Consider the following 25,904-nt stretch of genomic DNA (forward strand, 5'->3'; position numbering starts at 1 on the left):
AGACCACGTTTTACATGTACACTGGCCATGGGTACAGAGCAAGGTCACAGCTAAAAACCATGTTCACATGTCACACCCAGTTGATAATTCAGGCAGGCATAATAGGCACAGGACATGGCCAAAGGTATGCAGAGGGTTCACAGGGCCTGCCCAGAGACAAAGGCAATCCTAAGAGCAGAATCCATGTGTGCAGTGTATGGATAGCATGACCAAGGACCACTGTTCATGAACTGAAGTTACCTGCAGGCCAGAAGTCTGGCCCGAGGGCAAGCTTCACCAGATCTTATTACAAAGGGTTTACAGCACAACAGGTTTGTGGTAAAGTTTCAGCCTGGATGATAAACATGGGTAAAGGAGCTTTGCAAATTATTCACCAAATGTCCAGACAGTAAACAGACTCACTGCCTCACTCTACCACCCAGAGGTGTGGTTTTAGCAAGTATTGCTCTGGAGCACCAGAGGAATTACACTACTAGGAGAATTTATGGAAATTGGAAGCCACGCAAATTCCACAGACTCTGTGGGTTTTAAGATGGCATGCCAATCTGTTGAAGTTGGAGGGTAGGGTCTTCTTACAATAGTCTGGAGATACTCAAATAGAAGTGAAGTTCTTTATTTGCATGTTAATCCTTTAGGCTACAGGAAAAACAGGTGTCCAGGGCCTCATCCTCCCTCCAACAGTCCCAATCTCCTAGCTTCCACTACGGACCACAAACCAACATCTTTAAGAACACCAAAACAAAGAACAACCATTAACTTGCATATAAAGTGGGGGAACAATCATTCACAATGACTCAGTCTCCAACATGCTTAGCTTACACGTTCAGCCAACAGCAACATGGTAAACTCTCCAATACCCATGTAGACACACAAAGAATCAGCAGTCACAGAAAATCTGCAACAGGTAAAAACATGAGGTTCCCCACATCTCATGTCCAACAAAGAAACAGATGGTGACTACCACTACATTATGGTCAAAGAAATGAATGTATTGTGAAGTCCTCGGACATGAGGCCCTACCACCACGTCTGCACACTCACAAAGGCATCATACAATATTTATGCACACAGGACAGAGCTGGCTGCCTTTGACAAAGGATTTCCCTGTCATCCTTAAGTCTATAGAATCACAGCAGAAACAAAACAGAAAGTGTAATCGTATATTCCCTTAAATTAAAACTACCTTGCCCAGACTCCAATACAGAACCAATCACAATGACCTCCATACACAATGATCCCAGATGTTCATCTCACATTACTAAACTACACAGGTAACAGACACAATTATCACACTTTTCCATCTTCCACAAGCAACACACACAACCACAGAACAACACTTCACCACATAAGTGCGCAACCTAGCACTCCAACAAACTCCACACCCAGCTACACTAGTTCGTCAAACCAACATGACCAAGTGCCAGGACAGAAAAAAAAACACGTAATCTGCACCCAGTACCATTCCCTCTGGGACCTGCACAAAAAGGCGTGTTGGCACCTTTCCTATGCAATTATGACACCCTCCAGTAGATGCATATTGGAAAATTATTGACAACAATGAAATACTAGGACAGTCCAGCAATACCACTAACACCAGGCCACGTCAACAGTTAAACAAGTACAACCCTACAGAGCTACATTAAAACACTACACTTTAAACAAAACATTGACTAACTCCACTATATGCAAACTGAAAAAAAACAATCACAAACTTACTATGTCACTAGTACTACGCAACTGTCAAATCTTCCATTCCGAATGACAACTCTGGCAAAACTTGTAGGTCTCACTCACAACATTCAAACAAAACTTGTGGCTATGACCCACATCATCACATGTACTATAGTTCCAACATTTTCACTCCACAGGTACTTACCCTTGCGCCCTCTTGCAATATGGTACTTCTCTTCTCCCACATTGCACCCAAGCAGTACTTGACCGAACAACTTCTCATGACAATACACTACATTTCCCCAACTTGGTAACCCACTGGAGATCCCTGACGCAAATTCTCATGTTACTACTTTCCCCAACTTAGCATATCACAGGGTACTCCTCCGTGCAAAATCTCACAAGGAACTAATAAGTTCAAGTTCAAGAATTTGTATAGCGCACTACTCACCCAGAGGGACTCAAGGCGCTTGTGGGAGGGGGTGCATTATTTATCGAATAGCCAGGTTTTAAGTTCCTTTCTGAAGGAAATGTGGTTCTGTGTAAGGCGGAGGTGAGTGGGGAGGGAATTCCAGGTCTTGGCCGCCAAGTAGGAGAAGGATCTTCCTCCCATGGTGGATCTGTGGATGCGCGGAACTGCGGCGAGGGCTTGATTGGAGGATCTTAGTTGGCGGGTGGGTGTGTAGAAGGACAGTCTTGTGTTGAGGCATTCGGGTCCTAGTTTGTAGAGGGCCTTGTGTGCGTGGGTGAGGAGACGGAACGTTATTCTCTTGTTGACGGGAAGCCAGTGGAGGTCTTTCAGGTGACCGGTAATGTGAGCTTGGCGAGGGATGTCCAATATGAGTCTGGCTGATGCATTTTGGATGCGTTGGAGTTTTTTCTGTAATTTGGCTGTGGTTCCGGCGTAGAGGGTGTTTCCATAGTCCAGTCGGCTAGTGACCAGTGTGTGGGTGACAGTCTCTTGTTTCGGTGGGGATCCAACAGAAGATTTTTTTGAGCATACGAAGTACGTTGAAGCAAGAAGATGAGATGGCGTTGACTTGTCTGGTCATCGAGAGGGAGGAGTCTAGGATGAAGCCTAGGTTACGTGCGTGGTCTGTGGGTATGGGTGCTGTGCATAGGGCCGATGGCCACCATGAGTCGTCCCAGGCAGAGGGGGATGATCCTAGGATGAGGACTTCCGTTTTGTCTGAGTTAAGTTTTAGGCGGCTGTTTTTCATCCATTTGGCTACTTCTTTCATGCCTTCGTGAAGATTGGTTTTGGCGGTATTAGGGTCTTTGGTTAGGGAAAGGATCAGCTGGGTGTCGTCAGCGTAGGAGATGATGTTGAGGTTGTGTTGTCGCGCGATGGATGCGAGGGGACTCATGTAAACGTTGAAGAGGGTGGGACTGAGTGATGATCCTTGTGGTACTCCGCAGATGACTTCGGTGGCCTCTGATTTGAATGAGGGGAGTCGCACTCTCTGGGTTCTCCCGGCGAGGAACGATATGATCCAGTCCAAGGCTTTTCCTTGTATGCCGATGTTGCTGAGGCGTTGTATGAGGGTGCTATGACAGACTGTGTCGAAGGCGGCGGAGAGGTCGAGTAGGATGAGGGCAACTGTTTCTCCGTTGTCCAGTAGCGTTCGGATGTCGTCTGTCGCTGCAATTAGGGCGGTTTCGGTGCTGTGTTTGGCTCGAAAGCCGGACTGTGTGGTGTCGAGGGAGTTGTTGGATTCAAGGAAGGCGGCGAGCTGGCTATTGACGGCTTTCGCAATGACTTTGGCAGGGAATGGGAGGAGGGAAATGGGGCGGTAGTTCTTAAGTTCAGAGGGGTCTGCTGTGGGTTTCTTCAGGAGGGCGCTGAGTTCGGCGTGTTTCCAGCTTTCTGGGAAGGTAGCGGAGTTGAAGGAGCAGTTGATGACATCACGGAGATGGGGTGCGATGATGGAGTCTGCTTTGTTGAAGATGTGGTGTGGACAGGGGTCGGTTGGTGAACCTGAATGGATGGAGTTCATTAGGCGGATGGTGTCTTCAGTGGTGATTGGGTTCCAGGCGCTAAGGTTGTTAGAGAGCGGTTTAGGTTCGGAGGTGGGTGGAGTGGACTGTTCTTTGGAAATGTTCTTAAAGCTGTTATGTATGTCGGCGATTTTGCTGTAGAAGAAAGAGGATAACGAATCGCAGAGGTCTTGGAAGGGGGTAATGTCGTTTGAGGCTGCGGTGGGGTTGGTAAATTCTTTGACGATGTTGAATAGTTCCTTGCTGTTATGGGCGTTGTTGTTGAGTCGATCCTTGAATGCTGATTTCTTGGTGGATCGGATCAATTTGTGGTGTTTGCGGGTGGCTGCCTTGAAGGTGGTCAGGTTGTCAGTGGTTGGGTTTTTTCTCCATGTGTTCTCGAGAGTACGGCATAGTTTCTTGGATTTCTTAAGGTCATTGTTGAACCAGGGGGCCTTTTTGCTACCCTGTTTGGTTTGGTGGTTTTTCAAGGGTGCTAATTCGTCAACGCTGTGCGTGATCCATTGTTTGAGTTTAGTGGCAGCTTGGTTTGGGTCCGATGAGAGGGCGGGAGGGTTTTGGTTGAGCGATGTGACGAGTTGGTCGGTGGTGATTTTGTTCCAGTTTCTTCGAGGAATAGGTTGTGGGTCGTGGTAGTTTTGTAGCTGAAGTGAACACAGCTGTGGTCCGTCCAATGGAGAGCTGTGGTGTGATCGAAGGAGATGTGTTTGAAGGAGGTGAAGATAGAGTTGAGCGTATGTCCGGCTACATGGGTGGGGGTGTCAACAAGTTGTTTGAGTCCGAGATTGGCCAGGTTGTCCAGAAGGGTGGTGGTGTTGCTGTCGTTTTTCTTTTCCAGGTGGAAGTTGAGGTCTCCCAGTAGAATGTAGTTCTCGGAGGGGAGGGCATGTGGGCTGATGAAGTCAGTGATGTCTTCGTTGAATTGTTTACGGGTTCCTGGTGGTCTGTAGATGAGGGTGCCTCTAAGTGTGGTCCTGGGGTCGGTGTGGATCTGGAAGTGGAGGTGTTCGGCGGTTGCAAGGTTATCGTCGAAGCTGGTCGTGATTCTGATGGTGTTCTTATGGACGATGGAGATGCCTGCTCCTGTTTGGTTGGTGCGGTCTTTTCGGATGATCTTGTAAGCGTCCGGGATGGCTATGGCGATGTCGGGTGCTGATGCTGCGTTCATCCAGGTTTCTGTAAGGAAGGCGATGTCCGGTGAGGCAGTGTCGAGTAAGTCCCAGAGTTCAGTGGCGTGTCTGTGGACCGAGCGGGTGTTCAGCAGGATGCACTTCAGGTGGTTAGAGTCGGAGCTGTGTTTGGAGTTAGTGGATTTGGTGTGGGTCTTGATGCAGGCGAACTTGCAGGAGTGGCAGGCGAAGGGACCGTGGGTAAGTCCTGGGGCAGCTTCGTAGCATTGTGGTGTGCGTCCGGGGTTAAGTGCTAAGAGGGTGGCGGCGTCATAAGTTATGCGGGAGGAGTGCGGTTTGCGGGGGCCAGGGGGTCTGGCGCTGGGCGCGGTCCAGGCGCGGACGGGCGTAGACGGGCTTACCTTTGGTGCACCTTCGCGCGCATGGGGTGCGACCGCTGTGCGTGAACGCTGCGCGCAAAGGTGTCTGTCATAAGTGGAGAGTGGAGGGGGGAGGGTCAGCTGGGAGGCGGGAGCGGGGTGGAGACCCGGGTAGGGAGCCACAACAACAACAATGAAAACAAAATGGTAGCAGGCCAGAAGCCAAACAGGATTGGGGCGCAAACAGGAACAACGAGGTGCAAGTGGCAGTGGTACCGGCACAACCAGGCAGCAATCAGCACTACACTAAGTCTATCTACAGAGTACTGCTTCTTCCACAGTTCCCATTTACACACACACACACACACACACACACACACAGAGTACTAGACTTTTATATCTTGCAACAGGATTCAACTCTTCCCCACATAAGAGACACTTAAACATACACAAACACCACGTATCTTTACAACGAAATTCAAATAGGTACTTCATGCTTCCCCCAAACTGCTAACTAAACTTAATATGGGGTCCAACCTAAATGCTCACAATCCACTCCCAAAATAATAAACTGGTTGATAATATAACCTCCCCTCCCCACCCCCAACATGTCTTGCAGTACTAAGCATTCAGCACACCACAATTCTTAAACTGCAATACCCAAACAATTGAGGCCAATTTACATGGAAATGTACTAACCCGACAAATACATTACCAATAAGATTCATACAGTACAGGTCAATAAGCAATTACCAACTAAACTATTACCCAAATTTAACCTCAGTTGGTGTGAATCTGGATACATTTCTTACCGAAACCCACAGAATGCTACTAACTCCATGAATAGCGAACAAGCCAGCTGAGTAATTAAATGAATGTCATATCTTGACATTGAAGTTAGACAAAAGCCAGGCAGGCAATGTTTCAACTTCCCATGAATTAAGGGCACAGTTTAATTTTGAAAAAACCCATCTCATTTCAAGCTCCTATGTCCATGGAGACAGTCCTTCTTTTCCTTCTAAATCAACTAGGATGGCATAGGTTGTCTTCCTTCAGAGTACACAGACTTGTCTCAATCAAACTTCAACTTGTTGCCCTCCTTAAGGATGTTAGAAGTCTAAAAAGCCAGTGACTCCTCTCCGACACCCAGGTTTGGAATCCAAGACATTTGTGACACTCTCATGAGCAAGTTGAGCTGCTATACCCTCAAACCCCATGCCCACTTCTTCCAGTGTTGGCTGGCTCGTGTTGGAGAGAAAAGTCCCCATTTACCTGGTGCTACGAATGGTCACAAGACCTTTGACCAATGCCTTAACCACAGCACTAATAGAAGTTACGTCATATCATCTGGTCACTGCAATATTAATGCACATAGGACTCGCCAAAGGAAAGGACTAGCCTGTGACACAGTCAACTTAATTAAGAGCTCATACTGCGCACTTACCAACACTGATCCTTATGTCAGCATTAAATGTATCACTGCCTGAAGCTCTATAGGTCACTTCTGAGTTACTGTAAAATGGATTTCCTGCCTCTTCCCACTGAATCCACAGCACTCTCTCCACAGACCTGTGGGTATAACACTGTCTCTATAGTAGGGTCCTAAATCCTATTAATTACTCAGACAAATCACCTCACTCTATAATTGCCTCAGCTGGCTCATTCTCCTTGCCTGGCTTGGCTCACCCTCCTCATTGGGCACCTCCTGTCTAACAGCAAGTGCTGACACACCGCTTGAAGAATGACAGTGGATTTGAGGGTGGACGACCCAACACTATTCCTCCATGGTCAGAAGGCCACCTTTCTTCTCAGGACAGGCCTCCTACCCTGCCAGAAATGGCCCCCAACTGGCACCAGAGACGTGCTGCATTTCATTCAGGTCCTTAACAACTCACTGCCAAAATATTGTAGTTAGATGGCAGGGTCTTCATGTACACGTCTGGAGCTACTCAGACAGGAGGTAAGCTCTATTTGTGTATGTTAGACCCTTGGGTTAGAGCGATAGCAGGAAAGTCAGGGCTCCACTCAACCTCCAACTGTCCACATCCCCTAGCTTCCACTGGGGAAAACACACCAACATTCTATTACATAATTCCTTCTCAGCTTTCCAGACACCAGCTCAGACATACAGGGAATGTGACACCAAGGATACTACACCACACAGTCCCCCCCAAAAAACCCTCTTAAGACACTAAAAGGACAGTGTAATTATTACTGATTGGGTGAATGGTGGGGGGGGGGGGTCTATCTGACGAGAAGTGGATGACAATAACAGCTGAAAGAGGCTTTAACACTCACTGCATGGAGTACCCCCTAATTAATGTACATTAACCCCCAACTACTTCAACAGTATACCCCACATGCAAGGCTTGGATGCAAGTTGAAAGCACCAACTTTTTCTACTAACATTCAATGCTTACTGATGGCCAACATGATACCAACAGCCAAGGTTCGAAATATGTAACACAGCTCAAGAACTAGAGAGTCCTCAGCTAACCTCCTCATTCCACACTGGTTTTGGGAACAACAGTGATCCATACTGTTCAACGGGAAAGTTTCAGAAACATTTAATTGTTCCAGTGGAATACAATTAGTATCAACTATTTCTCCCTACCCATCAACTACTTTTTCTTTAATAATGTACATTTTTCATACACAAGGTATACAACATATAGAAATCAAGAGAAGGAAATGGTAAAACATACAAAAGGATTTAAAATAAACAATAAATGAAAAAGGGACCCTGAAAAAGTTAAATGGGTGGGGGAAGTAACCAGGGAAATAGCAACTACCAAAACACACAAACCTTCCCCCACACATGTACATGTAACACTGGCAATAAGTCCATTAATTTGAGAAACCCACAGACCAAAATTATTTTTATAGAAGGATTTTTAGTTAATTTCTTTATCAAAATATATCTTTCTTCGTGATTTTCTATGCATGTTTCTTCATTTTCATATGCAATTCATGAGACATCACAAATATTCAATGAAACAAGACAAAAGCCCAGCACAATAATATTGTAGGGTACCTATTTGAAAATATACATGAGGGAAAACCAACAAGAACTAACAATGAGCTAAACAAAACAAACTATGACAGGATACAGTACATAAAACAAAAATAACAAAAGCAGACAAGAAAACTTTAATGGACTTATTGCCAATGTTAGATGTACATGTGTGAGGGAAGTTTTATCTGTTTTGGTAGTTGCAAAGATTTAAAATGTGCAGGTGAGTGGAAACGCGTTTCAACAACACATAGTACTTCAGTTGAGGATACCACAGGATATAGCAAACACAACAAGATGATGAACGGGGTGCTGAAACTTTTCAACCACTCACCCCCAGTCACAGATCTGGGTTTCATCAATTGTTCTTTTTCTCAATATGCCACACCAGTTTGGAACCAGCCATATGCAAATCAGTCTTGACCCTTTTGCCCATGGGAAAAGTCCAGTTCGAACTGCCAGGCCCTCCCTGGACCGGAAGCAAGCATCCAGGGACAGGTTTCGGGGTCACCCAAAGTGCCCAAGGGTAAGCCCAAATGTGGGTCCCTTGCTCGCTGTGCAACTTGATTCAAGCTAGCCTGTCTGATCGGGGGTGAAACCCCAAAATCAGTTCCAGGATGCTTGTTTCTGGTCCAGGTAGGACCTGGCCTGGCAGTTCGGGCTGGACTGTTCCCATGGGAACAGGGTCAAGACTGATTTGCATATGGCTGCTACCAAACTGGGGTGGCATAGTGAGCAAAAGAAAGATAGATTAAACCCAAATCTGTGACTGGGGGTGAGTATTTGAAAAGTTTCAGCCCTCCATCCATCATCTTGTTGTACTTGATACCACAGGATAAACATCACTATGCAATTACATAAGGTTTAGTCTCCAATAGAACAATGTGAAAGGGGAGAACCGTGAGTTCAAAAAGGAGTACATGCTTCCTTTCTCTACAGGTTTTAAATTGTAATCGTCTGTTAGCTATGTGGCCAGTGCCCCTTGCCCTTCTCAATCCTAAATTGGCTTCTCTATTATGCTTCTATACAGTTAGATTTTCTTAAACTAATTCACAGAGCAACTGGGTAAAAGCTTTGACCTATGAACTGCAGCAAATTTTATATTTAACATATTTACAAATGACTAAACAATCATGCTCAAAAAGCATATTTTACTGGAGACACATTGATACGATGCTTACAGCTTGTACACTAAATCGACACAAAGGTGATAAACACCCACTTGCAGCAAAAAACAGCCCAAAAACCATATAGTTATTCTTTCAACTTGGATTCATATTCGGCTCTGCAACTGAGAGGCAAAATAGCAATTGTAGAAACAACGGATAATGGTCTAATAAGACAGCTGTCAAACTATCCTCATAATTCTTCTAATTCACACATACAAATGGACAGACATAACACGTGCGTCAATGACGACACCGCAAAGGTAGCAGGATAAAGAAACGTAATGTGTAAACACTTCAGCAAATGACAAACGTGAATCACGAGATATCAAGTACATGCATCTACTTCCAATAATGAACGCACGTGCCGTAGTGACAGCATACCAGTTAAAAAAAATTTACATGACCCTGTCCCAGAAGAGGGTAACTGTACCGCAGAGTAGTATCCAATGGACATCAAATGACTCGATGTGATTATGTGCATGCCCGCTTTTCCAAAGGGTGTACTGGCAAATGTCAACAAGTCAGACTATTCTGAGCAATAATTTAGCAAACCAGCAGTCGTATCTCAATAGCAGAGTCACTCTTAAATGAACCTGCATTGGCACAATGTAAGGTCATTCATCTCAATGGTGCAGCGCTGGCACTTATTACCAATAACGTCAGTCATTAATGCACCAATTTGACGACCTTTTAACAATCGTCCTTTAAAAGAACAGATACATTGGCATGGCGATTAGGTCTTTAATGGACCAGTACGGCGATTTCTCAAAAATAACATCTATAATTGTACAGTAATGGCACTTCAAAAGATCTACATCTGCTTGGCTAGTAAGTACACACATTTCCGGCGCTGTAGGTCATGAGAATTGGTATTCGTGGCTTAAACCATCTCGCTTTACATAAAAATATGTTTGTCATAGCAATCCAGGAAAATGTAGTTCAGATCGAAGGTCTCTGGCGCTGTAGCCAGATGGAAAAATGCTACTGCATGTACGGAATATTAGGAATGTGTGATATGCCGCTAGTGAGAGACAGCTACATAACATGGTAATTCCGTTTTAAACACAGTCGGAACATGAAAGAAATACTCACAAAAAGGTTGGTACCACCTCATTAAAATACGTACGCTTTACATGCATCAAATACACCAACAAAAATCACAGAGCACTGATCTGTAACAGTCTGTTTAACAGCATCCCTCTATCTCTACGAACAATGTTCCAAATAAAACATCAAGGTTGTGTACAAACTGCGAATACCGTATGTGCACTGCCTCACTGTGAGGAATCAAATCCTGACCGCCAGCCCCTCCCCCATCATGACCCAGGGTCAGGCTCTTACCGGCATCATTTTGGGGCCGCTCAGAGATCTGAACCTGTGAGCCCCCACAGGCCTCTCCGGTCACTGGAGGCGTGCTGCTGCTCCGCCTGTCCTTCCTCAGTAGCAGCGGCCTGGACGCAGGCGAAGCGGTAAGAGCAGGAAGGCGTCAAGAACATACGAGAAAGAGGCGCTCTCCCCCTCCGCCAGCCCGGCTCAGCCTAATCTCATCCCAAGATCAGCGCAGCCCCGCTGAGGCGGCCCCGGCCACAGCTCCGAAGGACGAACGGTGACAAGCTCCTCCCCCTACTGTAGGTGTGGAGCCGCAGAGACCGCCCCCTGCACTGACCGGGTTCACCGGAGGGTGATGCTGGTGAGCAGACAGCCAACCCGGACTTTAAAGCTCCTCTGCAGTCGGAGAAACCGAGCTCCCGTGTTTGTAGCTTCTTTTAATACACACGCAGTGCTAAAGAAGTAAGAATGTTTTGGGGGCGTTTTACCTAATTATAAAAATACACTAACACTCGAGAGAAAGATGTATGTTTGTGCGATGCTTGGGTGTAACAACCTTTTAACAAGTGAGTGGGTGGAAGACCTTGCTGCATAATACACGTTTCACCTAAAAAAAGCGCTTTCTATTTATGCGGGGGGCAGTTTGTCCCGATGTATTCTTCTTGAAGGGTTAACATCCTTTTTGTTGTGCTACTTGTAAAAATGTGTTCTCTTTTGCGTGTCACCGGGCACCCTATTGGTTTGGCCGACCTTCCTTTTAATCACAGAACATTGGGGCAGTCAGTGCAGGGATGTGTGCTCACATGGCACTGCCGACGAACATGACAACAATGCACATAAAGTTGGAGTCATTTGACAAGGCAATGCTTGTAAACACACCCATCCACCGTTTTCAAAGACTGCTATAGTCGTCACTTTTTTCGGCATTTCAGCCACTGTGCCTACACTCCCTGTCAAACACACCGCCATCTTGTTCTATTTAACTGCCGCCTCCAGCTTGTGACGTTTCAGGGACACTCACAGCACGTGCCCTTGGCTACGTCGTCAAGGCGTGTGTTTCGGAACTCATGGAATGCGGATACAGCTCGAGCGGACACGCCCACTTTCCCTGTGAGTGCTCTTCCATTTCCTGCCTTCCTGCCTCCTACAAATGACAGGAAACTTGGTTCAGGAAAAGCCATGTGCCACCCCAAAGCCAGTAAACAAACAGTAGAGTGCAGAGAAGACAATAGTTTTATTGTGCTCCTGCCAGACATTCTGTTCTGGCAGTTTTGTAGAGCGGAACGGGGAGAGGATGTGGCGCTATGGCCAGAGCTGCCGACTTTGGAATTTCAGAATCAGGTTCGAGTCTTGTGGTCGGCTCAATATCCCGTGACTCTGGAAACCAAGTTTCAAGCCTCCTCGGGGTCGGGTCTACATCTTGTGATTTTGGGCAAATCACTTAATCTCACCGTGCCTGAATGTGTCCTTGTGTAACGTAACCGGTGCTCATGTAAAGCGCTCCAATACCTTCCGGTTGAGTTCGCGCAATATCAATCTGCATTAGATAAAAAATGCAACTGGTTCGCGTGTAAAGTGCTCCAATAACTTTGGGTTGAGTTAGAGCTGTAAAACTGCTAAAAGCAGGCCCAAGCTCCTAAGAGTTAGTAGCATAGCGAGTGTCACATTGCGTCCTCGCTGGCTTTCAGCTTACTTTCTGAAATTTTTAAGGCTATCTTTAATAATGAAAAAACATTAAACGTTTTATTAATTCAGGCATTATGTAACGTAGAAATTACCTAGAAATGTTAGAGTTCTTTAAATAGATTTAGAATATTACTAAACCATCACAAGTTACACCAATCTTAAATATACAGTGCATTTTGTGAAGAGGTACAGTCTAGTAGCTTTCCCTGAAGAGGATTGTGTCGCAAATCGTTACTTTTTAGGTCTCGTCCTATTAATCACGCAAGCGATAATAGGACGAGAGTATTGAGGGCAAACCAAGCTCTGAAACCACCAGGCGGATTACGACGAGTGCATGTGCTCGTGCACAAGCTTACCATTTGTTCCCCGAGCAGCCTGCCTCTGAGAGCTTCACTTCAAAGGCATCCGCTCCCCCGCCCCCTGCCTCACACTTTTCACGGCCGCCAGGCCGTGTCTCGCATTTCTCCTCCCCACAGCAATGCCAAGAGCTTGTTATTTTAATGAGTTTCTCTGCTCGCTGTTGCAGGCACACTTTACGTTTCCCAGCTAACACACAACATTTGTTTCCTGCTCCTCATCGGAGGCGTTTGGAGGGTGACTTTTATGTTCTGTGCACTTCCCTCTCGATTCCACCACCCTTGATTTTCAATAATTATGGACATACTTTAGTAGCGCTGCGCCCGTTTCACAAATGCTGCGCAGGTTTCACTTTCATTTTCCTGTCTTTTCCCAGCTCCCCCATGCCCTTCTCTCGGGTCTTCCTCCCCTCCCTTCCTATTAGTAATGGGCTCCAGCCTGGCCTGGCTGCCTCGCAGCAGAGCAGCACAGAGCCAGGGCAACGAGAGAGAGAGGGATGTGATGCAGCCTGCCTCAGGGTTTGGGGGAGAGATGCACACACAAACTGCTGTCTGTGCCTGCTCCATGCAGCTGCCCCGATTGTGGATTTGGCCTCGAGAAGAACTGCAGGCACGGCTCTTCCTAGGAGCTCTTTCTATCCGCACAGCGTTCTTGCTTTCACTGTCCTGTCGGTCCTCCACCTCACTCTCTCTGCTTCCTCCTCCCTTCCAATTAGTCGAGGGCTCCAGTGAAGCCAGGAGGGCGGAGATGGAGGGCAGTGCTGGAAGTTTATGATGCCCTCCGAATAAAGCTGAATGAAGAGCTGGCGGCAGAGACCGGTGACCCTGCCTCGCCTGATTGCTGCTGTAATTAACTTTAATTGTATCATCTGAAGTAATCCTGAGCCCTGTTTGCGCAAATACTTTGTTTACTGAGGCATAGTTTCATAACCTTGCTGTTTCCGCCATAATATTTACACCCTCTCCTCCTTGCATCGCCCACCTTTCTATGTTCCCTCCTCCCCAAAGCTAGTTTACACAAATGAAGCACTTCACAGATTTAGTCCTAGGGCACCTAGATTGCCCTGCGAAAGAGGAACACTTGACTGTCTAATTTGCCAAGGAGCACAACAGTTTCACTGGGGAGAGACTGCAGTCCTGGTTACTTTATGGATCAGCTGCATACGTCTCTTACTGTTTACAGACAGCCAGTGGCAGACCATTTGCTCTGCATTCCTGGACTGTGACAACGTCACTGCAGAGATTACGATGCAGCAATGGCACATCTCAAAAACAATATCAAAAGCAAGTTTGAAAGTGCTGTAGTTTCGCTTATTTGTGAGCTCGGGCACTGCTTTTGCCTGACTCCGAATGACAATGTAAATGTGGTGCCTGTAAGGTGACAACCTCACTCCAGAACACCGCAGACACTGTCTTCCTACAAATCATTGATTTCCGGTTTGCTAATCTAATTAGTTGCAGACAGCACACGTTCCTGGATGAAAGGTCAACTTGGCCCTTCATCCTTCCAAGGTCTAGTATTTACGGTGATAGGTAAGAAAAAAAACGGAATATATGCAAACAGTAGCCATAAACAACCAGGACCAACTTAGAGTTCTCTGAACCGACGTCTACTTTTTCTTGTTTATTCTTTACATTGTTATGTTTGTTATGGGCCTATTCCTGATAAGCATGAAACACCAATACAAAGATTTTTTTTTTTTTATGAGAGAACAAAAACTGTCACACACACACAACCATACACACAATCCCACACACAACCACACACAGAACCACACACAACCACTCCAAAAAACACACACATCCACACACACAATCACACCCAAACACACATCCACACACACACCCACAACCACACACACACACACAACCACACACACACACAACCACATATACAACCACACTTACAACCACAACCACACGCACAACCACACACATGCACAAACACACACACACACACAACCACCCACCCACACAACCACACGCACAACCACACACACAACCACACCCACACAACCACACCCACACAACCTCACCCACACAACCACACACAAACAACCACGCCCATAATTGGCATAGCCAATAGGTCTCGCCTTTGAGACGTTATAAGTGCTTAGCCACGCAACAGTTGATGTCGTTGCACCAAGGATATTGTGCTGCATAACTAAATACTTAGAAAGTCCCAAAAGCGAGACCTATTGGCGTTAAGTAAAACATTCTGTGATCAAAGGAAATGCTGTTTTTTATTTTCGTCAGCAAAATATTTCTATGCAACTGGTGCTCTTTTTACTTCACATCACAAGAAGTTTTGCATGTGTGAATTTTGGCACATGACCTCTGAGGCAGAGTGTTCCAAATCATGGCTTAGTTACAACGTTTTATAAAGGTTCCTAAAGAAAAAGGAGCCAAACTCTGATTGTTCATAAACCAAAGCCATTCCCAAGCAGACCTCTGTGCACTGTCCTGTGCTGAATAAGCTACTGGTCTCAGCTCAGTTACCAGCACACCAGAGTTCACATCACTGAGAGCACCATCGCAACGGACGTTAATTGGAGCCTCAGCTCGGTTTCCTTCATAAAATACGGCTACCTCGAGACTCAATTGGACATCGTTTGTGTCTAGATATCCACCTACCAACAAATGTCAGTGCACACTTTTCCACCAGGCAAACATACCACCAGCCTTCTGTGCACGCTTCCAGACACACACACTACCAGCCGTCAGTGCACACTTTCAACAGGAACACAAACAACACCAGCCGTCAGTGCACGCTTTCACCAGGCATACACACCACCGGCCGTCAGTGCACACTCACCAGGCACACACACCACCACCAGCCATCAGTGCACAATTTCTACAGGCACACACACACATACCACCAGCCGTCAGTGCACGCTTTCACCAGGCACACACCACCAGCCATCAGTGCACGCTTTCACCAGGCACCAGGCATACCTACCACCGGCCGTCAGTGCACACTCACCAGGCACACACACCACCAGCCATCAGTGCACAATTTCTACAGGCACACACATACACCACCAGCCGTCAGTGCACGCTTTCACCAGGCACACACCACTAGCCGTCAGTGCATGCTTTCACCAGGCACACACACCACCAGCCGTCAGTGCACACTTCCACCAGGCACACACACCACCAGCAGTCAGGGCACGCTTCCACCACACACACACCACCAGACGTCAGTGCACGCTTTCACCAGGCATACACACACACCACCAGCTGTCAGTGCACGCTTTCACCAGGCACACACCACGAGCCTGCAGTGCACACTTCCACCAGGCACATACACCACCAGCCATCAGTGCACAATTACAACAGGCACACACACCACAAGCCATAGGTGCACGCATCAATTGTTAACGCATCCACAATTAACTATTGTAGCAATCACAGTATGGCGCACTTTACTTTTAACCATGTCAGTGCACACTTCAACCAGGCAAACACACCATCAGCCATCAGTGCGCGCTTCCAGACACACACACCACCAGCCGTCAGTGCACTCTTTGCCACCATGCAGACACACCACCAGCCGTCAGTGCACACTTTCAACAGGCACACACACACACCACCAGCCATCAGCGCACACTTTCACCAGGCATACACACCACTGGCCATCAGTGCACACTTTCACCAGGCACAGACACCATCAGTCATCAGTGCACGCTTTCACCAGGCACAAACACCACGAGCCGTCAGTGCACGCTTTCACCGGGGCACAAATACCACCAGCCGTCGGTGCACGCTTTACCACCAGGCACACACACCACCAGCCATCAGTGCACGCTTTCAACATGCACACACACAAGACCAGCCGTCAGTGCACGCTTTCACCAGGCACACACACCACCAGCCGTCCGTGCACGCTTCCACCAGGCACATACACCATCAACCTTCAGTGCACGCTTCCAGACACACACCACCAGCCGTCAGTGCACGCTTTCACCAGGCACACACACCACCAGCCGTCAGTGCACATTTCCACCAGGCACACACACCATCAGCCTTCAGTGCACGCTTTCAGACACACACACCACCAGCCGTCAGTGCACTCTTTGCCACCATGCAGACACACCACCAGCCGTCAGTGCACGATTTCAACAGGCACACACCCACACCACCAGCCATCAGTGCACACTTTCACCAGGCATACACAACACCGGCGGTCAGTGCACACTTTCACCAGGCACAGACACCATCAGTCATCAGTGCACGCTTTCACCAGGCACAAATACCACCATCCGTCAGTGCACGCTTTCACCGGGCACAAACACCACCAGCCGTCAGTTAACGCTTCCACCAGACGTCAGTGCACTCTTTCACCAGGCACACACACAATACCAGACGTCAGTGCACGCTTTCACCAGGCACACACCACCAGCCAATAGTGCACGCTTTCACCAGACACACACACCACCAGCCGTCAGTGCATGCTTCCACCAGGCACACACTCCACCAGCCTGCAGTGCACACTTCCACCAGGCACACACACCACTAGCCATCAGGACACAATTCCTACAGGTACACACACCACCATCCATCAGTGCACACATCAATTGTTAACGCATCCACAATTAACTATTGTAGCAATCGCAGTATGGCGCACTTCACTTTTAAACATATTCATCTAAAGCGCAGCATGCCACCATTGCTACAAAAATAAATACAATTTTTTTTGGCCTACAATTTATAGACTTTTGTTGCAATTGATGTTGCAATATTTCGCAATGCCAATAGCTCAAACTTAATGAATGCGAGACCTATTGCATTGCAAATGCTTGTTAAAGTTAGAGAAGCAGTGCTTGAGCATTCCATGAAGGTCTACTCCCGCCAGATTTGTTAAGTCCTGCACCCACCCTTGGAAGGTCAGAGGTATGAAGTGCATTGTTATTTATACGGGACAAATTATGTATAGCTCTTTTTTCAATAAGATTTAGCACTTTCAACGATAGTGGGTGTAGAGTCCATGTAATCAATAACGAGGAAACTTCACCATTTACAAGTAGGTACTTTATTCCACCTCAGCCATCAGCTGCCAGTAACTTTCATTCCAGTGATAACATTCCACTTGACATCATCAGGGTTTTCACAAAGGAATCTAGATGATGCCAACAGGCACCATATAGTAAAACACAACCTTCTTTTCCCTTTACAAAACACCCCATAATATTTAACATTAACACTGTGATCGTATCAAACAATGATCATCTTGAAGAAATAGTGAACAAAAAAAGTAAAATAATTACTAACATATTCACTAAGGTATGCAGGTCGTTTGCATACGCTGCAGCTCCTTTTATCTGTTTCTCTGGTCTAATTACGAGACACCATCTTTCATGATGGTATTAGACGCTTCTAAGCTTAATCCTAACTATCCACTATCCTTTAGTGGACTTGCTCTTTCCATAGCGCAGTGCCTTTTGGTAGCTGCTGCTGCTGTCCCCGTCTGCTGCTGCTGCTGACCCAAGTTTGAGGCCCTCCTCCACCCGCAGGCTCCTGCCTGCTCCTCATCCCTGGTGGTCCAGTGGTAGAGCATCATGCTCTGCTGCTTGACTACCCTTCTATCTCTTTTGCTGCTGTTTCTGTCCCTCTTTCTGCTTTTCTCTTCTCTCTTTGTTTTTCTGCCGCTGCCTTTTTCTTCCTTCTTCCTCTCCCCTGTGATCCCCAGCGTCCCCCTGCAGTGTCTCTTCCTGTGTTTCCAGCCTCCCCTGCAGTGCTCTTAATGGCGGCTTCTGGCATTCCAAAAGGCGTGCCAAAGGCAAGCCTGTCTGCGCCCGTCCACTCCTGGTCGCGCCTAGCGGCAGGGATCCTGTTACTCGGACCTTCCACCGCTACAACGCTAGCACCCTCCACCCGGGCCGCCAAGCCGCCTGCCATTTAGCATCACTGAAGAAGTCCATTGGACCCTTCGCCCGCTTGGAACTGCAACGCACCTTTAGCCACACCAACGCGCCAGCTCCTCTAACTGCCCAGCCAACCAACATCGCACCTGTCCAGCTCAACAGCATCCTCACGCACTGGCGGTCCCTCCACAAACATGCCACAGAAATCTGGGACCTTCTCGATGCCAACTCTCCTGACATCGCTTTCTTCATGGAAACCTAGACCAACCCCCTCCATCCCCGACGGCTACAAAATCACCCACAAGGAACGCCGACTGTCCAGGAAGAGGCATCTCCATCTTCCACAAAAGCACACTCCCACTGACCACGCACTCCCACAATGACCATGGAACACCTCCACTTTTAGATCCGGACCAACCCCAACACCACCCCCCACTGCACCCTCATCTACAGGCCCCCTGAATCCCCTTCACCAATGCCATCATAGGCCTAATCGCACCCCAGGCTCTCGCATCCACCATCAACATCCTACTCAAAGACCTCAATTACCACATGGACAACCCCAGTGACCAGAACACCGCCTTCCTCCTGGAGGACATCGACAACATCGGACTCAAGCAGCTAATCACCAGACCGGCCCACACAGCTGGACACACACTCAACCACGTCTTCTCCTCTTGTGAGAACATCAGCTACAGACATACCACCAAACTATCCTGGACTGGCCATTACTGCATGCGTCTCGCCTTCGCCATGCCCACCGTACACCACCATCATCATCGCCCCCGTCACAGCTGGATCAAGGCCACCAAAGATCTTCTCATCAACTCCCTTAGCACAACTACTTTGCCAAACACCAACGGATGCCAACAACGCAGCACGCAACCTCCACTAATGGATCTCCAACTGCACCAACTGCCTTGCACTGCTCAAGAAAAGACCAGGCCAGCTACACTCTAAGAAGGCCAGCTCGTTCACTCCCACCCTTCACGAGTCCAGACGCTCCTGCAGACAACTCCAGAAGAGATGGGGAACAACAAAACCCCAGAAACTCACACAACCTTCACATCCGCCATCAACTCACACCACCTCTTCCTGAAAACCACAAAGAAAACAGCCCTCCAACACAGACTCAATGCCAACACACGCAGCAGAAAGGAACTCTTCACCATCGTCAAAGAGTTCACCAGGCCCAACAGCAAGACCAAAGACGTTCCCCCCTCTAAAGATCTCTGCAACAAACTCAGCACCTATTTCCACCACAAGATAAGCAAGATCTACAACAGCTTCAACACCCTAGACCCAGCCACTACGCCCACCACCATCGCACACAACCAAGCCACACCCCAACAGACCGTACTCTGCTGAACCCCACTCACAAAAGCGGACACGCTGAAGACCATGAAGAGCATCCAATCAGGAACCCCGACGGATCCTTGCCGGTACCACATCTTCCACAGAGCAGCCACCGCCATCAACTGCTCCATCGAAACTGCCACCTTCCCAAACAACTGGAAACACGCCAAGATCAAGTCCCTGCTGAAGAAACCATCCTAGACCCGTCAGACCTCAAAAATGTCAAACCCATCTCCCTCCTCCCCTTCCCAGGCAAGGTCATTGAGAAGGTCATCAACGCCCAGCTGTCCGAGTTAATCGAAGTGAACCACGTCCTGGACACCTCTCAATCTGGCTTCAAAAGCAGCCACTGGAGTCAAGCTATCCTGGCTGAAGACGGCTGATAGCCAGAAACCGGTCCTAGGATGCTTGATTCCGGTCCAGGGAAGACATGGCTTGGCAGTTCGGGCTGGACTGTTCCCATGAGGCACAGGGCCAAGGCGGGGGCGTGGCTAGCAGCCGACGGAGATGGTCGCTGCCTAAAGCGGCTCCTGACCCCCGCCTGCTAATCCTGAAATTATCCGTCTCAGACGCGGGGATAACCCCTGGAACTCGGGGGGAGCCCCTGCCGAAGACCCCATTGCTTGCTCTGTGGCCAGCATAGCCCCGGTGGCCGCCGTGAAACGGCAGAAAATCGACGAAGTGGCGAGGATCCGGATGTGGGCAAGATGGCGACTGCTCCGATGTCCTGACTGTCCGACCGAATGTGCCCGCTGCCTGGGACTACAACGGCGGTGCTGCGGCGGAACCTTCCCCTGACTGAGGAGGCTCGACTCTGCGAGAGCATATTCCCCGACCCAAGAACTACGGGACCGGCTCCCTGCTCCGGGTGAGTCTGCAGCGGCCTCTCCCCAGCGGGGAAACATCTACGGGACTCCCCGGCTTCTGGGCCTGTGAGGATAGCTGTCTCCAAGGGGCGACCGCCCCCCCCTGCACCTCCAGCGGGATCTCGGCGCGCTGCGCCCTACCGCAAGCAGAGCCCGCCCTGCAGGCATCATAGAGGACCGGCCGGCTAGAAGGTGACGGCCTGCCCTGACTGCGAGCCCGCCTGCTGAGACGCCCGCCTACGCGACTCCCCGGCTTAGGGCCTGCGACGGAACCGGGCCCTGCAGGCTGACGGGGCTCCGACGGGCTCGGCTGTACCTCCCGCAGTGACCGGAGAGGCACCAGTGGTGCTCCTGACCACATCCGGGACCTCGCCTCGATGCCCGACTGCCCATTGGCCTTTAATCACCGTTGTTGCTCCCAGGCGCTAGAGGGACCACGAAGTGGCGGACCTGCCACCCTCCCACACACACTGAGGAAAGCCTGGGGTTGGAGTGAAGCAGCGGCTTGGGGCGTATTTGGTGCCTGGAGGGATTACTGCACAAGGCGGGACTCACCCACCGTCTGGATTCAGGCACTAGCTGAGCATTGCGGGCCTAGACTACCACGTATCCCCTCAGCCTGCACGGGCCTCGGGCCCCCTCCGCACCGGCACTTGCTGTCTTCCAGTGGGACCGGGATTGCATTACGACAGCGGTGGACCCCTGGAAGCGGTATATCCACTTAGTACACACCGCGCCGCCACCCACGGGCCCCGCCACCGGCACCGGACCCTGGGGGCTTATCTGGACTGCGTCAGCGGGGGGAAACTGAGCAGGGCCACTAGTGAGGACGCGGGCATCGTCCGTCCGATTGAGGCGGGCCTGCACTTAACGGTGACACCAGACCAGGCCCTGTATGTGCAAGGAAGCAGGAGCGCGGATAGGTCCAGAGAGGCGAAGTGCCCCAAGTTGAGACTCGGACTAGAACCTGCCTAACTACCACCATCTGATTGCCCACTGAGGGGAGTGCCTGACGCCTGCGTGCCTCATTGAGGATCCAGACCAACCACCTCGGAACAAGATGGGGAAGCCCAAGGGTGCGAGGGGGATGGAAGCCCCGCCACGGAGACGCCCGAGGACGTTCCGCAGACCTCAACGGAACTGCAACAGATGCAAGACCGCATCCTGGAGGCTATTGCAGCCACGAAAGACGCACTACACCAAGACATTGTGCAGGTGTCGACGGGGTTGGGGCTCCTGCGGGCAGATCACGGGAAGCTGGCGGACAGGGTCAAATCTGCGGAGGATACCTTGAAGGACATGGTGCCAGCACACAAGTCCATGGAGGGACGGCTCACAGAGGTGCTGGACCGCATACAAACCCTGGAGAGGCGGGCGGAGGATGCTGAAAACCGCAGTCGGCGGAACAACGAGCGCCTGGTGGGCCTTCCGGAGAAAAAAGAGGGATCAGACATGGTGGGTTACCTGAGCGATTGGCTGAGGACTGCGGTGGCCCCGGAGGGCCTTTCGCCCTTTTTCACTCTGGAGCGGGCGCACCGAGAGCCGGCCAAACCCCCAAGACCGGGCCAACCACCTCGCCCAGTGGTCATCAAACCATCAAACTGCTACACTACAAGGACAGAGACTGGCTACTCCAGCGAGCCAGGGAAGTGGGCCCCTTTCAGGTGGACAATAGTAAAGTCACGCTATTCCCGGATTATACGTTCGAGACTCAAAGGTTGCGTGCCTCTTTCCTTTCCATCAAAAAAGAACTGCAAACTGAAGGCATACAGTACTCACTACTCTTCCCGGCCAGACTCCGAATAGTGGTAGATGAGAAGTCACTGTTCTTCCCTACAGCGGCGGAGGCATGGGCCTGGTGGGACACCTATAAGGCGGGCACGGTCGGGGCTTGATTCAGGGAGGAGGAGGAACGGCGGAGGCAGCCGGTGAGGAAATCGCAGAGGCTCCAAGGGTGCAGACGGAGGGCAGGGAAGCCAATGGAGTCCCAGACAGAGGACGAGAGGAGAGCGGCGCTGCAGGCAGTAATGGACGTCTCGGGCTCGGCGCTTGCCCAATCGGGGAGAGCCTCGGGCTCAGAGGAACAGGGAACGGGCTCGGAGACGGAGCTATCAGAATTTGGTAGTACGAGGGGGCCGGAGATCACGCCACAGACATCAGAGGAAATAATCGGGAGCTGAGAGCTGGACGTGGTACTCTCACTGGAATGGCGGCTATTGGGGCTGCCACCTTGGACACCAGAGCAGGCAGCTGTTAGACTGGATTATCGTGAGTTAAACTGCGTATTGCGGGGCGGGGGGAATGGGGACTGTGGTTGAAGTTCTTGAGTCTAGTTCACGCTCCTTAGGGCCAATAAGGCCTCCGCAGTGCAGACTGCGGAATAGGAAGACTTGAGAGCACGTTTGCTTGCACACAGTTTGGATGGGAGCAACTCTTTTGAAGTTAGGTCCTGTTCTGGGGGGGCCTAGAGAAGTTGGGGTGACTCAAGGCGCAGTAAAAGGAGGGGGGGAAGGGAACGTTTTGAGGGGGGGCGGGTACAGTGTCATGCCTGATGCCTGGAGACAATGCATCATTGAACTGAACCGAACACTGTGGGTCAATGGCTAATGCAGGATCGATAAAATGTGTGTCTTGGAATGTGAGGGGACTGCATACTATGGCAAGGAGGCACAAGATTCATGCTTATCTGGTTCGAAGAGGGTACATATAGCGTTTCTGCAGGAAACCCAGCTGACAAAGAAAGAGGGGATAGCGCTACAGCGTAGGTGGAGGGGGCACCTATTCAACACTACGTATTCCGCCTTTGCTAGAGGGGTGCTAATCTCGATAAGGGCGGGGACTCCTTTTCAAGTAACCAGGCACATAGTAGACCCTGAAGGAAGATTTGTGGCAGTTGAGGGCAAACTCAGAGGCCGGCACATCGTACTCAGTAGTATCTACGCACCTAATGTAGACCAAGCAACCTACTTTGTAAAGCTCTCCGGGGAACTGGCTAGTTATCTTACAGGTCCTGTTTTGATGGGGGGGACTTCAATTCTATAGCTGATACTGTACTAGATAGATCGCATCCACCACTGCATACATCCCCAATACACAGGCTAGCGAGATGCAGATCGGAATGGCAGGGAAAGTGGGAACTGGTAGACGTTTGGCGCACACAACACCCAGCGGAGCGAGATTACTCATTCTACTCCAGCCTACACGATCTCCATGTCCGCCTTGACACCTTCCTGAGCTCCCAGTCGGTGCTTCCTGCGGTGACCCGGACTGAGTATCTAGTGTGCACAATATCCAACCACAATCCTCTACTCCTGACATTAGACTGGATGACTGAAAAATCGCGGATTCCGACGTGGCGGCTATGGCCGGACACGCTGGATGATCCACCTTTTTGAGAGGCGTTAGAAGAGAGGATATCACAATACTTTGCAGAGAATGAGGGTTCCGCTTCTACCAGAGCAGTGGAGTGGGACGCCTTCAAAACTGTAGTAAGAGGGCACTGCATAGGGAAATATGCGGGGGTACGCAGGACTCTGCTGGATGACTTAGAAAAAGCTGAGTGCAAGCTGAGGGCGGCAGAACTAGCGTGCCCTAACCGGCCCGAGCTTCAGGTAAGGGTCTGCGAGGCACGGGAGGCTGTGGCAGTGGAGGTGGAGCGCCTTCGTAGTTTTGATTATAGGACGTACCTAACGAAGTCACATGCTGAGGGGGATAAAACTGGAACACTCCTAGCTTGGTTAGCGAACCCCGCTAGGAACAGTCAACCGATCTTAGCCTTAGCGGGGAAAGGGGGCCGCATCTGCAGCACGCAACCGGATATTTTAGACAGCTTCAGGTCGTATTATGAGGAATTATATAAGAGTGCGTTAGGGGACCAGGGGGAGGCGATAGACGCTTTTTTAAGTGAGTTGCAGTTACCACGGCTGGAACAGGAACAGGCAGACGCCCTAGGTGGCCAAATAGAGCTGGCGGAAATGAGGGGAGCGGTAAAGCGGATGGCGCGTAACAAAATCCCAGGTATAGATGGACTGCCTATTTATTGAGTTCTACGGGCGATACTTGGAACAATTGGCCCCAAAGCTCCAAATAATGTACAATGAAGCCAAGGATAAGGGCCGACTCCCCCAATCTATGTGTGAAGCCATAATGATCCCTCTACTAAAACCACAAAGGGAGAGTACCGACCCGACATCCTATCGACCGTTGTCCATGTTAACGACAGACTACAAGATTCTGAGCACAGTGCTGGCTTCCAGGTTATTGACCCACAGGCAAGAACTGGTCCATAAGGACCAATCCGGATTTATACCCACCCGTAACACGACGCACAACATCCGAAGGCTGCTCAGACTGGTAGGTGACCCGCCTCCGGAAGCAGGGGCTCCCCTCGTGTTGGCTATTGACATAGAGAAGGCCTTTGACAGCTTAGAATGGGAGTACCTATATAGAGTGATGCAGAGTTTTGGTCAAGGTGAGGGATACATAAGCTGGACGAAAGTATTATACTCATCCGCGAGGGCAAGGGTGAGGGTCGGAACTCTGGTGTCACACCAATACGAAGTGAAGCGGGGTACCAGACAGGGATGTGCACTCTCTCCCCTGCTGTTTGCGCTGGCGGTGGAACCTCTTGCAATAATGGCTAGGCAAGGTGACTATTATAAAGGATTGGAATTCAGAGGGGCCCAGCACTATATCTCACTATATGCAGATGACATTCTCCTATTTTTGGAGGATGCCGAGGGAGCCGTGGAAGGTGCAGAGAGACTGCTGGCGCGCTTCGGCGGCCTGTCAGGCCTACGAGTTAATTGGTCTAAAACCTGTCTCTTCCCCCTACGGAAAGAAGAGGAGCAGCCCCCAACCCGTCCACTACTTAGATGGGAACCTGGCTGCCTGAACTACCTGGGAGTGCATATATACCACGAGACTGCGGACATGCTGGACGGTAATATAGGACGTTGTATCCGCGCTCTGCAGAGCAGTATGTCCTTTTGGGCTACCCTGCCTCTGTCTGTGGCGGGCCGTATATCTCTTCTGAAAATGGTAGCCTTGCCGCGATTGCTATACTACTTCAGGACTCTTCCCATTTGGGTGCCTGGGGCGATTTTTCG

General features: G+C 49.6%; 1 protein-coding gene across 1 annotated transcript in view; it reads right to left on the bottom strand.

Annotated features, from left to right (window-relative positions):
• PPP1R13B (protein phosphatase 1 regulatory subunit 13B) overlaps positions 1 to 10,983 on the bottom strand; it is a 427,185-nt gene extending 416,202 nt beyond the window's left edge. The window contains exon 1 of the mRNA XM_086937879.1: positions 10,681 to 10,983. Within this exon, the coding sequence (XP_086794005.1) occupies positions 10,681 to 10,689 (9 nt within the window). The 5' untranslated portion in view covers positions 10,690 to 10,983. The remainder of the gene's footprint in view (positions 1 to 10,680) is intronic.
• Positions 10,984 to 25,904: the final 14,921 nt, after the last annotated feature.

This window comes from Lissotriton vulgaris, chromosome 9, assembly GCF_964263255.1.
Source record: "Lissotriton vulgaris chromosome 9, aLisVul1.2, whole genome shotgun sequence".
In the NCBI taxonomy this organism is placed as follows: domain Eukaryota; kingdom Metazoa; phylum Chordata; class Amphibia; order Caudata; family Salamandridae; genus Lissotriton; species Lissotriton vulgaris.